The sequence below is a fragment of the Alligator mississippiensis genome, chromosome 1 (assembly GCF_030867095.1).
Source record: "Alligator mississippiensis isolate rAllMis1 chromosome 1, rAllMis1, whole genome shotgun sequence".
In the NCBI taxonomy this organism is placed as follows: domain Eukaryota; kingdom Metazoa; phylum Chordata; order Crocodylia; family Alligatoridae; genus Alligator; species Alligator mississippiensis.
In genome coordinates, this window is record NC_081824.1 from 178,554,068 (window position 1) to 178,567,375 (window position 13,308).

The 13,308-nt window shown below is 38.8% G+C and overlaps 1 protein-coding gene across 1 annotated transcript in view; it reads right to left on the reverse strand.

The window, feature by feature from the left end:
* Positions 1-9,436, reverse strand: part of XDH (xanthine dehydrogenase) — an 81,631-nt gene extending 72,195 nt beyond the window's left edge. Inside the window, exons 1-3 of the mRNA XM_019483099.2 lie at positions 9,262-9,436; positions 3,062-3,119; positions 249-345 (exon numbers count right to left, since the gene is read on the reverse strand). Of these exons, the coding sequence (XP_019338644.1) occupies positions 249-345; positions 3,062-3,119; positions 9,262-9,315 (209 nt within the window). The 5' untranslated portion in view covers positions 9,316-9,436. The remainder of the gene's footprint in view (positions 1-248; positions 346-3,061; positions 3,120-9,261) is intronic.
* Between the last annotated feature and the right edge of the window lie 3,872 nt (positions 9,437-13,308).

Consider the following 13,308-nt stretch of genomic DNA (forward strand, 5'->3'; position numbering starts at 1 on the left):
GAATGACCTTTGAGGTCCTGTGATAGGAACCAATGCATACCCTTCAAGACAAGGAGTAAAACCCTGTAAATACTATGTAATACTTCTAAAGGAAATACTTTCTTGTCCTCCCGAGCTTATTTTCTGAAATGGAGCTTGAGATTTTGTCAGAAACATACCTTTCAAACAACATTTTTTAAATTATGAAACTATAGTGCATGGTCATTTTACTACACATTTGTTTTAGACATCCAGCTTGCAAAGGATACATGATTTTCTTTTGGAGGTTATCATACTTGGATATCATAACTGTACAAGCACCACATCCACCTTCTCCGCAGCCTAGCTTTGTTCCACATAGGCCCACTAAGAGAAAAGGCATTAAGGAAAACAAAGGAGTGTAGCAAAGGCCCTAGAAAACCATCTTGGAGGAAACCTTATGAAGCCAAACCTTGCAATCTAGTATCTGAATATTCTGGCTGAAACCTAGTTCCTACATTTTTTACTTTTGATTATATTATTAACACTTTCATTTTTACAGGTCTCAAATACTGATGTGAAAACTACAGGATCAGTATAAGCTGAGAAAACTAGGTGAACAAAACCAGAGGTGCCGGATATTAGTCACATAGCTCTAGATCCCTGTTTTAAAAACTAGTCTCTCCGATGATCAAATTCAGGAATCTGTACAAACAATGCGATCAAAAGAAGCAACAATAATACCAAGAGTTCTCTCCTGTTGAAGACAGTAATACTGCATGTGTTCAGAGTTCAGAGATCCATTGATTACAAAAGGATTTCAATGAAGCCCCAGTTTTACTAGGAATTTAAGCCCATGCCTAACTTGAATTACTTGAGTTGTCCCAATGAGCTCAATTGGTCCATGGCTATTATCCAAAAAAGCCAGTTGACTGTATATACAGAAAGATCAGTAGCATATACACACATGTATTCTTACATAAAACATAAAATACATATTCATGCATATATAAAAATAAATATTTGCTTGTTTCCTGGGGCTATGTTACCTTGTACATGCTGAGCCTTCCTACAAGGTTTCCTTGACAGCCTGATTCTAATGGAGTCAGAAGCAGGAGGTACTGGGAGAAAGGACTACTGGAAAGACACAGGGTCCCTGCGCAGAAAGGGTTTTTGCTGCAGCTCCACCATAGTTTCAGCCGCAAGGAAGGAAAGAGCCTCTTGAACTCTCCAGTGAAATGATACAGGAGACATTTGACAAGGGGACCCTCATGGAAATTTGCTTGCTCTATCAAATGTTGGTGCCCAGGCTTATTTTCACATGGAGAGAGCATACTGGCCCCTCACTTTAACTCAGAGCCCAGGCTTATCAGTGCATTGTATACCAAATGACGATGGACTTCAGCAGATCTTTCTCTTGCAGCAACAGAGTTTGCAGGGTCAAATCTTCAGCTTCCACCTGGGAAAAATGCCCACAGAAGCCTAGAAACGTTTTATGGCTTTTTATGTTACCCATAAACCATCTCACTTTACCGGGGCAAGACCGAAGCCAAGCTAAAGTCACTATGAAAACATCAGCTATTAGAGATTAAAAAGCAGTATCTGGGATTTTTTTTATGTTTTGTTTTGTTATGGTTTGTTTTTTTTATAATGAATGCTGTTTATAATGAAGAGGTTCAGCTAGAGCAGAGGGTGAGCTGGAATTGGTTTTTAGTGAATGGCAGCAGACACATGACTATGCTGAGATAATCAATTTAGGCCTGCCTCCTCCACTGTTGAAAGCAATGGAAGTCATTATTTCAATGGGAGTGAATTTAGGCCCTTTAATAATACCATCATTGATGTTATTATTCTGAAGCTGGAATTATTCTGAAACTGATTATTTCCATACCATCATGTGTCTGCTTCATCAAATGCAGCTTGTTCAGGAAGCTCTACTGGGGCCTAATCTAAGGATAATCACTGCCAGTAATGCTAATCCATTTAAATAGTATGTAGGTGAGAAGCTCCTGAAGGCCCCAGTATTCTTTGCTGTAGACCTTCTGTAACTTTGGGGCTTTTCAACAGGGGCTTTGATTTTCTCACGTTTAATCATTTTTAGACATTAACAAGCTCAGATTCATAGGAACAAATGTTGAAAGGGGTGCGAAGGGACAGAAAGAGGGTAGAGCACAATCCCTCTCTCTTGCCCCCATTGCCTGTGCATCTAAGATGCATCCAAGGAAGTATTGCATCAATATTCTCTGTTCTCCCTTATCCCCTGGGCACCTGCTAGAATGTGGCAACAGCCAAGAGGTAAGTGGACACTACACCTTTTTTAAGGAGACACCAGTTCTGTGCAGAGGATCTTTGCCTCAGGTCTTGCTTCTCTCCATCTTTCTATCTTCTCGAGAAGTATACAGGACACCTATGTTGATAGGCCCAACTTAGCCAATAGATGGCATAACCAAAAGCACTAGCAGCTTTAGTGTGCTGAAATAGAAATGGAAACAGCCTCATTTCATATTGGCCCGGAAAATGTTATTTAGTTTATGTGATCAAAAATGAACTTCTCTCTCAATTCGATGTCTCTGTATTTGGTAAGATTCGCTATCCATACTAGGGTATAGGCAAATATACAAATTACAGCGACTGGAAACTTGCCATGCATCAGCTGCTCTGTGGTAACAGTCCATATGGCCACTCTTCTTCGCAACCCCCCCCTGCAATTTTGCCATTTGATTGAGGGGTGAATTACCACGGTTTACTTATCACTTATGAAGGAGTAAGTGCAGATACACAAAGAGTTACTGAGGAGCAGCTGACTCTTTCTAAGTCATCACCCCCTGCTAACTCACTGAATTTTGCCAGATCTACATGTATGAATTGCTAATAACTACTAGAGCAGTTGCAAAAACTCCCTTCCATATAGTAGTCTGGTTTAATGTTGCTTGGCTTGCAGTTGTTGATGTAGTTTGCACACTTCAAAAAATACCAGCCCCACACATACAACTTATTTCCAGATGTGGGTTCTGGCTAGCAGTTGAGAGATGGACAGAAATAGTAAACAACTATGAAATGCCATAACCACTTGAAATCACATACTGTCCTTGACATGGGATACATTTTCTTCGTAGGTAGATTAATAGAGTTGTTTCTGGGTCAACATTTTTTTCCACTACCTGAAAGAAGAGAAAAGGATTGAAAATCACCTGATCAAGTTTCATTTATGCAGCAGTACAGATACACTGAATTTGAAAAGTCAATTCAGTCCAAATGCAACTTTCTTCACATCAGTGTCATTAGAAATGTGATTAAGTTGGCCTGTTGGCTTCAACTGAGTAGCACCATTGCTGACCATTAAAAGTTATTTATCAATGTAAGAAGATGATTAATTCTTGTGTCTGAATTCCATCCCAACATTAAATTCTAATTCTGATTTACCCTGCAGTTTCTCTAGTCCCCTGTTAGTACTATATTGATAGTTATGTTAATAAGCATCTTAAACAAGGAATCTTAATCTGCACATTTCAACTCAACTCAGCCTTAATTGTTAATAATATTGTTTACTGCTATCTATTATATTTAAAACTAGGTTTCACTTGAACCTCTGATCTATGGTCAGAAATCAAAGTTCTGTTCTCCATCTCTTCCTGACTACAGGGCTTGTTCTTCTCTTTTGTTATTAATAGTGTCAAAGAACATTTCCAAATGAATTGTGTAACAGCATGGGATCACATATTCTTGGCTTTTATAATGTTCAAGTCCTAAGGATGTTAGTTGCAGTTTATTTATGTTAATCTCTCCCAGTTTTGAAGGACAAACTAAAAGGACACTTTTATGACCTCTTTAGAGATGAGACATTTTACTGCCTTGTCCCTTTTGCCTGGGTTTTATCCCTCTGACATGCAGTAGGATTATTTAAAAAAAAAAGAAATTCTGAGAAGAAACGGTAATACTTCCCAACCAAATCCATATTTTTAGAACTGGGTGATTAAACTACTTCTCCAAAACACAGCTAAACAAATGTTGCACATTTATATTTAGGATGGTAAGTAGGGTCCACACTCCCAACCTAGGGATGGTCCTTTTGGCAAGAAAACAGTCCCTCTCCAGCTGCTTCTGTAACTTCTGGATGTTAATGGATTCCCTTCCTTGTACAGTCTTTTGGAAAAGTATGACACAGATCCAGTCATTCTTCCCATCACCAAGCACGATGGCTCTCTCTGCATTAGTCTGCTCAGCGTAAGCACATAACCCTCTCCGCTCTGCATGAGTTTAAGATAGACACTCCTGTACAGAGGTTCCATTAACATCCATGGGCACCACATGTTCTCCCATGAGCAAGAGTCCTTCAGCAGTTCTTGTGTAAATAAGTAAATGTCATCCTAGGACTGCACACCTGAGTAAAATGTACCTATTTGCATGGTCACCTGAGTAATAAAAATGGTATTTTGCTCAGAAGCAGTAGTCTATTGCAATTCATTTCAAGCACTACATTTTCCCAAACAAATGTTTATCAAGCTAATCAAAGTGCACTTGCTTTTTTATAGAATATGCACAGGCTCAGTCTGACCCTTTCAAGCAATACTGTTTCTACCTTATCCAAGTATGAAAAGGGAATTGGATAATTTTCATAATGACTTAAAAATTCTGGGTTTTTCCATGCTTGGGTAAACCCAAGAAACAAGGAGGATTTTTTTTTTGGTGATAACTTTTATTGGACCAACTGTACAGTTGAGAGGGATGTTAGACAAAGTTTTGGATCCTTCATCAAGTCTTTGTGGCCAAAAGTTTGTCTAACATCTCTCCCAACTATACAGTTGGTCCAATACAAGATACCACCAGAAAAAAACCTTCTTGTATATTGCCTAGCCATAATAACAGTCCAACCCCAATATACAGCTAAACACATAACGGCCAAACTCTCCTAAAAGTACTCAGTTCTGAGCCAAGAATAAGCAGGACAAGTTTAATGACAAAATGACAATGATGAATCAGTAGGAGCAATCCTACTGTAGCAAGTCAAGCTGATTATAAGCACAAGTGTGGAGAATCTGGTCAAAAAAAATTTAAGGCTGCTCTGTGACTGTCAGGATGAAACAATTCTTTGATATGCTGGGTTTGAATCAAATCTCTCTTACCTAGGACTAAGTGTTGCTTTTTAGGACCCTTTTTGTTTGGCATTGCCCTACAGCGATATTGTGATCACTGTTAATAGCTGTAACCTCAAATTATTGCTACTCGTGTTCTTGTCCTTCCTCCTATCATCCTTCTAGTTATTTGTTACATTTACTTGTTTTTAACTGACTTTTAAGCCTTTGGGGCAAAGCCAGCGCCTACTCGTGTGTTGTGCAGCATTTATTACAATAGGACTCAAATGGTAACTCTGAATGTCTATCTAGCTACCTGGCCCCTCAAAACAATATCCAGATGCCTCACAAACATTTTGATGCAGCACAAAGTGAAAAACCTCTTATGACTTCAGTGGAAGTAGGATCAGCCAGACAATTGAGCTTGATATAATTTTAAATGCAATATAATGTAATAATTTTAATATAATATAATTATGTAATATTTAAAAACCTATTTCTTTACCGAACTTATCTTTTCTTTGGCAGTCATAATACATCGTATTGGCCCACTGACAAATTGAAGCAGCCAAGAATGTTTTGAAAAAGCATTTGAAGGGGCATTTACCAAATGCCATAGTGAAAATTTTATTTTAATAACCATTTAAATGCACAATGTTGTGTCAAAGCAAATATTAAAAGGGCCCAATTAAAGTGACAGCCCAGTGACCATTAATGGCACAACCCAGCATCATTATGTTATTGACTGGACCACCATTTTGGTTCTAAAAACCCCTATTCAGGAAATCCAGTCACAGTTTTACCATTTCCTGAAAGCACTCATCAGTCATCACCACATGGCATCTATTCACTTATATGGCAGACACATCCTGCTCCAATGGTTTTTGGCCCAGATCCTGAGCAGGGGTGAACTCACATATGCCCTAGGGATTTCTGGTCTTTGAAGAGAGGCTTTCCAAACAAAAAAGACATAAAGAACAAAGCCTGAATACTTGCACATATTTGCAACAAGTTGGCTTTTCTACCTCTCTTACTGCATGAAATCTCTCTGTCCCTAAAAGTAAGAATTTTTCTTTTAAAAAAGAGATGCAATTCAAGATGGCCTTTAAAAAAAAAAAAAAGTGCTTTGAACAGTTTACCCTGGAGGTAATAAATTCTCCATCACTTACAATCTTTAAACCAAGCTTGCATGTCTTCTTGAAAACTGTGGTCCAGTTCAATCATCAGTCATTGCACTAATGGTAGGAATGACTGGGTGAAATTGTAGGTTGTTTCATTTTTGGGAGATCAGAATAACAGACCAACCTCAGCAAAACCAAGTGAGCAAACTTAAAATAGCCACACAGTATCAGCCAGCCATATGATATAGGAAAGATCTTCTATGCTGTTCTAATGGACTCTGATGATTTATTATTCTGTTCACAAATGGCTCAGAGCTATGATTTTCAGCTCTCGATCCAGACTTCCCCAGAGTTAAAGAGTATTAGACTCTAGGTTCTGGTTCAAGCACATCTACAGCCAAATATAAGAAAATTCTTATATATGTTCTAATTTGATGCTACCTCTATGCCTGTGATAGAGATGGAAGTACTGTCTCTGTGTGAGTACATACTTTATACCTTCTTCTTCTCATGTCCTGTCTGAGATTGTTGCTGGCTGTGACACTTCTGCTACGGCCATTATAGCTGTTGGAATTCTAGGCTGTAAAGCATCGCAACGCCCATTTTGGACAGCCCTTAATGAGGCATGTGTACTTTATGCCTAATATATGGAGGATAAAATAATTTACATCAAATAGCAGGCGCCAAGCGTACTGCTCCCTAGCGCAGACTCATCAAGACCATGAAAATAACCTCATGTACATATAGTGCTAGCCTTGCCAGCACTAAACAGGTGCTTTAAATAAACAACCCTGAATGTGAAGTATGTGCAGCTGTTATGAAGTACCTTTTCATAATAACATTAAAGATTGTGCAAATGCAAAAAAATAAAAGCTACTGCTATGAAAGTTCATATCTTATCATGCCCCTCTTATCGTGCACCTTAGCCATGTAATAGAACACTGATTGCTGATTCGCAATGTTAAGCTGTCATGAATAGCTACAGCAGTAACCTTTCCCATTAACTACAGGACAAGGTATCGTGTTCCTTTCGGTAAAACACTGGAACTCCTTTATCCAAGTTCCCAGGAGTGTTTTAGGATGAGTGGACCATAAGGACTTTTAAATTACGTCTTCCATGCAGGAAGATCCCAGGGAACCTTATAATTGGGCCCATTCATAAGAATTTTTTAAAATAGAATTGGCCCAATCTTTTATTCTGGCTTTTACACTGAGAACCTGCATTTTGTGGAAGTGCAACACAAACCACAACAACATCACATCCAAAAGTAGGTAGGCACCATAATGCCAGGGACATTTGTCAGAGTACACTCATTCTCCTCCTTTCTGTAAGCACAGCCTGTTCCCTTAACAAGGTTGGCCTAGTTCCACAAACCAGCATGGAAGGGGATGAAGCAATCTTTGCAAGCAGGTGGCTCTGTTGGTAGCATAAGCAGTCTCCTGTGGTGGCAGCTGGGAAATGCAAAGGCTGCAAATACCAGTACCATGACTATCCTTTCAGACATGCACAAGATGACTGAAGGGCTCTTTTGCATCTTTGCCCTGTGCCCACCCACACATGACTGACTACACTATGGCCTAATGTGAGCAGAGCCTGAGTATAAAGGAATATAATCCTATACAAACTGCCAATGTACAGGTCTGAGGGGAGGGACTGCCAGCCACAACACGTACAGCAACCCCAGGGCACATTCAGAATAGACTACAAGCTCAGGGGCTGGCTATGTAACATCCCTAGGCTTTCCATGTGCCTAAAACCCTGCCCTCCTCATAGATAGGCTGGTAATCAGACAGAAGTCTAAACTTTAAGATTCAGCTCACTGTTCAACAAGTTCAAACCAGAGCTCTGACCTCAAATATCTGCAAACTCTGGGAAGGTTTGAATTCAAGTCTAAATTGAAAGCCTGAACCACAAGTTACTTTCCATCTCTGGTTGGGACAGGGACAGCCGATTAATTGGGTTGTGCACTGCAGAGTTCTGGGAACACAGAGAACACTGTCACAGGCTGCAGAAGAGCAGTCAATTCAATTCTGAGCCAAATAAGGATACAGTATATCCAGAGGGGCAAGGGGGAGAATGGCCATTGAATCCAGCTGCTGATTCTCCAGGCAAGATTCTAGTCTTTCCCTGGTTTGCCCTTTCCCTTCCCAGGCAGGGTGCAGGGAACCTCCAGTCTCCCTGGGTCTGTGCTCCACCATGGCACACTAAATTTGCACCTCTCTTTCTTAATATGATACTGCCTATGCAACAGCACTGCATCCATCTCAATGGCTAAAAAGGAGGGGGCATAATTTGGCTCATATTAAAGTTGGATACAGCTAAATGTTATAGTGCAACAGAGTGCCAGCCCTGCTTTGTTTCAGGGCATTAGAAGATGGAAAGTGCAGTCCTTGTTGCATCAACCAAGGGGATACTGTGAGAAAATGAATTCTACTTGGACACAAAAATCACTCCATTTACCTTTGAAATGCAGCCACTTCTTGGGTGATGATTGGTATTTGATCTGATTTCATTTTTATTTATATAATACCAGTTACTCAATTTATCTCTAAAGAGAATTCAGCTCCATACATGGAAATGGGGTGAAAGTTTGATTCAAATTCAGCTGGGTATTGAAAACCATAAGGCACAGTCATAATCATCTACTGAATACTTACAGATTTGTGTAGGTATTCAAACTGTTTCAAGCAATGACATGTATTTGTAGTAAATAAGTGGCTATATTTATGGCTTACTATAAAGTAACGAACTAACAATTACCACAGAAATGTACTGAATTATTACAATCATGAAAAAAACTTTGAAAAACAAAAAACTTAAAATAATTTAGTCTGTCTTTCATGTAATTCATATTATTATTTGATTAATGCACCCCTTTTAAAATGTTATAATAAAGTTGTAAAGCATAAATAAATATATAAATAAGCTACAAAGTTGCAAAGCAAAACAATAAATATCCCTCACAACCCTAATTGAAAAGAGTGTTGTTGTGACTGCTTCTATTGTCACTGCTAGTCTGTGGTAAGAAAACTTCAGAGGAAGACAGCATGATAAAATTAGTGATTAATCCACCCACAATCCAGGGCAAAATGCTGAAATCATCCCTTACCTTTTTACCATTCACAAAGAAGACAAGTTCATCCCCTGTCCCTCCTGAAGCCATACCAGGTATCTTCCAAAATACAATGTATAGGGACCACAGATACCCCCTCCAAGATCAGCCCCACACACCACGGGACAAGTGAGCACTGTTGACACTAAGACAAGCAATATGAGCCTGACTTAGGAATGTTTAACTTATTTCTACATTAGTGCCCCAGGTTATATAAGAGACATCATGGACGCATGCCAGCAGCACTTGGTTGGTGCTTCTGCAGCAGTAATGACAAGAAAAGGAGTTGGAAAGAGTAAACAAAGTGACCCGCCCCTTTCATATGCTAAGAGATTAACATGAATCATGATTATACTGGATTCCCATTGAAAAAGACACTGTGAAACTGGATGCATCCAAAGTACAGCACCGCAACAACTGCTGGGAATTCACAGCATTCTACAGGTAGTATTTTTCCAACCATCTATCACTGAGAAGTACCCAAGAACTGTTCTTTCTGGTTTTCTTCCTCTACAACAGCTTATCTTGATGACTATAACTTTGAAAGAGACTTCCCTATCTAAGCACTGAAGACTTCCATTTTAAGACCCCAGATGCATACGGATCAGCTAATAGAGTCATTGTGTGAGACTAATTTATCATTTTTTTCTAACTGTTTGGAATACTTCAGTACTTTCCATCTGAAAAGAGATAACTTAAACAAACAAACATTAATACAGAAAAGGAAATAACTTAAACAAACAAACATTAATACAGATGCACACACATACATTACACATGCATAAGTAACTTTGGAGAATTAAACTCTTTCACTCCAGTCCAGGTGAGCACTTAAGCAGATGATTGATTTTCAGCACGTAAATCATTCCATGTAAATCAATGAGACTACTCACATGCCTGTGTTGATTTGCTGAATTGCTGAATCATTGCCATCAGTATCTAATGGGCTCCTCGGGTCCTTGGACTTACTCAATTTGGTGAATTCAGATGTGGTGTATCTTGACAGCCAAGCCCAGGAAAACAATCAATTCTTTGAAGGTTCATTTATCTTCACTTCCTGTGTTTGCCATTCTTTCTGGCTTCTATTACCCAGCCTTACCTTATGTTTGGCTTAAAACTGTTTTCTTGGTAGCTGTCACACAGTTGTCCCACCAAGCCCTAGCATGCTGGTGCTGTTGTAGTTTTGTTTATTGAATCAACATCTTCATTTCTAAACCAGGCAAATTTCCCTCTTAATTCCAACATGACTTCATAATCTAAGGAGACAAAAAAAATCCCTAGTGTAATGGATAGTCTTCTTTCCTCCTGTGTAATTTTTGTAACTTGTTCTTTATTCATTTCTTTTCTCTTATAAGAATGTCTCAGCAACAGTAGTTTCACCAGTGTTATGTGACTTTGACTTTCTTAAAACTCTGGGGAAGAGCCACCTCTAGGTCTGTTTTCCCACAGCTGTTCTGACGGCTCAGGCAATTTAAAAAAATGAAACAGCAAAATCTAAGTAAACTACCACACCCAGAAAGTCTCTCCACAAGTACTCTGGAAGGCTGTCACAGTGGGAACACAAGACATGTATTATTTTACTAGCATATATTTCCTGTTCCTATCCACCAAGACATGAGAAAAATCACTCCCGCTGCTTGACAGTAGGTGTCACTAATGGGTTCAGTGTTGATTCAGGGAGAGACAGAGAGACATACTGTTTAACTGCAAATATAGCCCATGGCAAACCACATCCAGTACCATTTCTAAGAACTGTAGTAAAAGCTTGTTCCGATAGGTTTGCTCAAATGGTGATAGAAACAGGTTGCCCTGTTCTACAGTTGAAGTTAAATTGTGCGTAGATAAACCCAGTGCTGGGACTTCTTGTCTTGCGTCCCCTTACAGAGCTGCACGGGAGCACTAGCTAACCCATCATTCTTTTTTCCCCTCCAAGACAGAAAAGGAATTTCAGGGAATCATCACCTCAGCTGAGCTCGCTGTGTAAATCTCCATGCACGCTATCCTAGTATAATAAGGATACAAATTCAGCACCCATAAGCTTAATGTTTTAAAGCTGTTTTGAAATATTTTAAGTAACAACCATTAGTCAGAACTACAGGTAATATATTAAAGTACCTTAACCTAAAGTTATTATAAACAACATAGTATTAATATGGTAAGAAAATGTTTTGTTTCATAATCTTTATTTTCCACAATGTAAGATGTTCTATTGTGTACAAAGAATGCAGATAGTTTTATATATAATCACATATTGTGTTCTTTGTTTAAGACTTTAAACAATACCAGTCTTCGTATTGCATACTCCAAGTTCATTGTTATGGTCCTATAGCTAAGGTTACAACCAGCTTTCCATCATACAGAAAGCTTATTTGTGATCTTCCTAGTGTAGCTATCCATACAGATATGGAATGCATCACTGTACTCTTTGGAACCACACAGATATTAATGCATTTATCCTTGCATCACCCCCATAGTCCAGGTTAGTGCTATTAGCTCCATTTTACAGATGAGAATTTAGGCATAAAGGATTTTTAAAAGCACCTAAAAATTTAGGAACACAGGGAGCTGGTGCTCTTAAGTTTTTTGAAAACCCTGTGCTCAGTGAATCACTAAAGGTCATACACAGAGCCTGTGGCAAAAAAGAAGCTTAACCAAAGATTCTTAAGTCCCAACTCAGCACTCTAAACACAAGACCCCTCTACATTTATCCTTTTATAGCATAAAAATGATTGTGCTTAAACTAAGTTAAAAAGAGAAATTCAGTTACTCAGAAGCAAACTTATTATCAGTCAGGCTATTTGGGAGCAATAGAGCACTGAAAGTGTAACAAGCTTCTGACTTGTAAAAAGTTTCCTTTTCTCTATTCATATCTCAGGAACTGCTTCATTTTACATGTTCAGCTTTCTCACAGCCTCACTTATTTTTATTAACTAGTTCAGGGACTATTTGAAACGGTATTAACTCCTCCCTCCAACCTTCAAAAAGACTTTTTTGCAAACTTACTGGTTAATCCTGTGGATCTAGTTACTGCAGTAAATTAATATATTCTTTAGATGATAACTTTACTGATTATATGTACCAGAGAATAAACATGAAGAAATGTAAAGAAACAGTGCTTGCTCTGAGGAATTACCATCTAAATTAGACAAACACATTTAACAGATAACAGTAAGCAGATGAAAGAGGAAACAGAGGGAGAAGGGTATAACACATAAAGGTGATAAAGTCTATTGTATTGTGGCTTGTTATTTTGCTGTTGTCAGAAACAGGGAAAGTGAGTTAGGGTTGATAGTTCTGGAGGAAAGAGCAGAAATAAAAGACTCTGCTACTTTGTAGATTTGCCAGCAGTGAGTGTATCTAAATTCACAGCTCCCCTGTGGCAGAAGAACCTTTTCTTTCTCCCAAAAGAGTAACATCATATAACTTCTGCCACCATCTGGCAGCTGTCAGGAGGCCTGTGCTTGTGGCAGCCAGAAAACAGTAGAGTGGAGCCACCAGAAGCCATACAGGTGTGTTCACACACAGCAGCTTCTGTAATGCCTTCCAGCAGGAGGTGTCTAATGTAAGATAAGTCTTTGGTTGGAAAAATGTCTTCTAAGAAGAAATTGGAAGAAGATGTATGTAGCTTGGTGCCCTGGAAAAAGAAACCTGTCAACAAAAATAGAGAAAGACATGAGGGAAGGAAAGAAGGAAAGAGAGGAGTAGTTCAAACAGTAGAGACTAATTAAAATTCAGAGGTCCCTGGTTCAGTTTGTGCAGACAATCTGTCTAGGAATGTAGATGCATAAGCATCACCTTTGTGTTGCAAAAATTCTCTTGAGTTGAAACTGATCAGTGCGTCTGAAAGTCTGTCATGCAAATTCTTTGTAAAAATCCCAGTTTATTATTATGCACCGTAAAAATAACATCCCCTGTTTGCTTTCAAGGGAGTGTAACCCTTTTAATATGAAAGTATATTTATTATCCCTTGCTCCTAGGATCCCCTTCAAACCAAAATAAAAAACATAACCATATTAACGCAAATGGCAATTCATTAACTTTCTT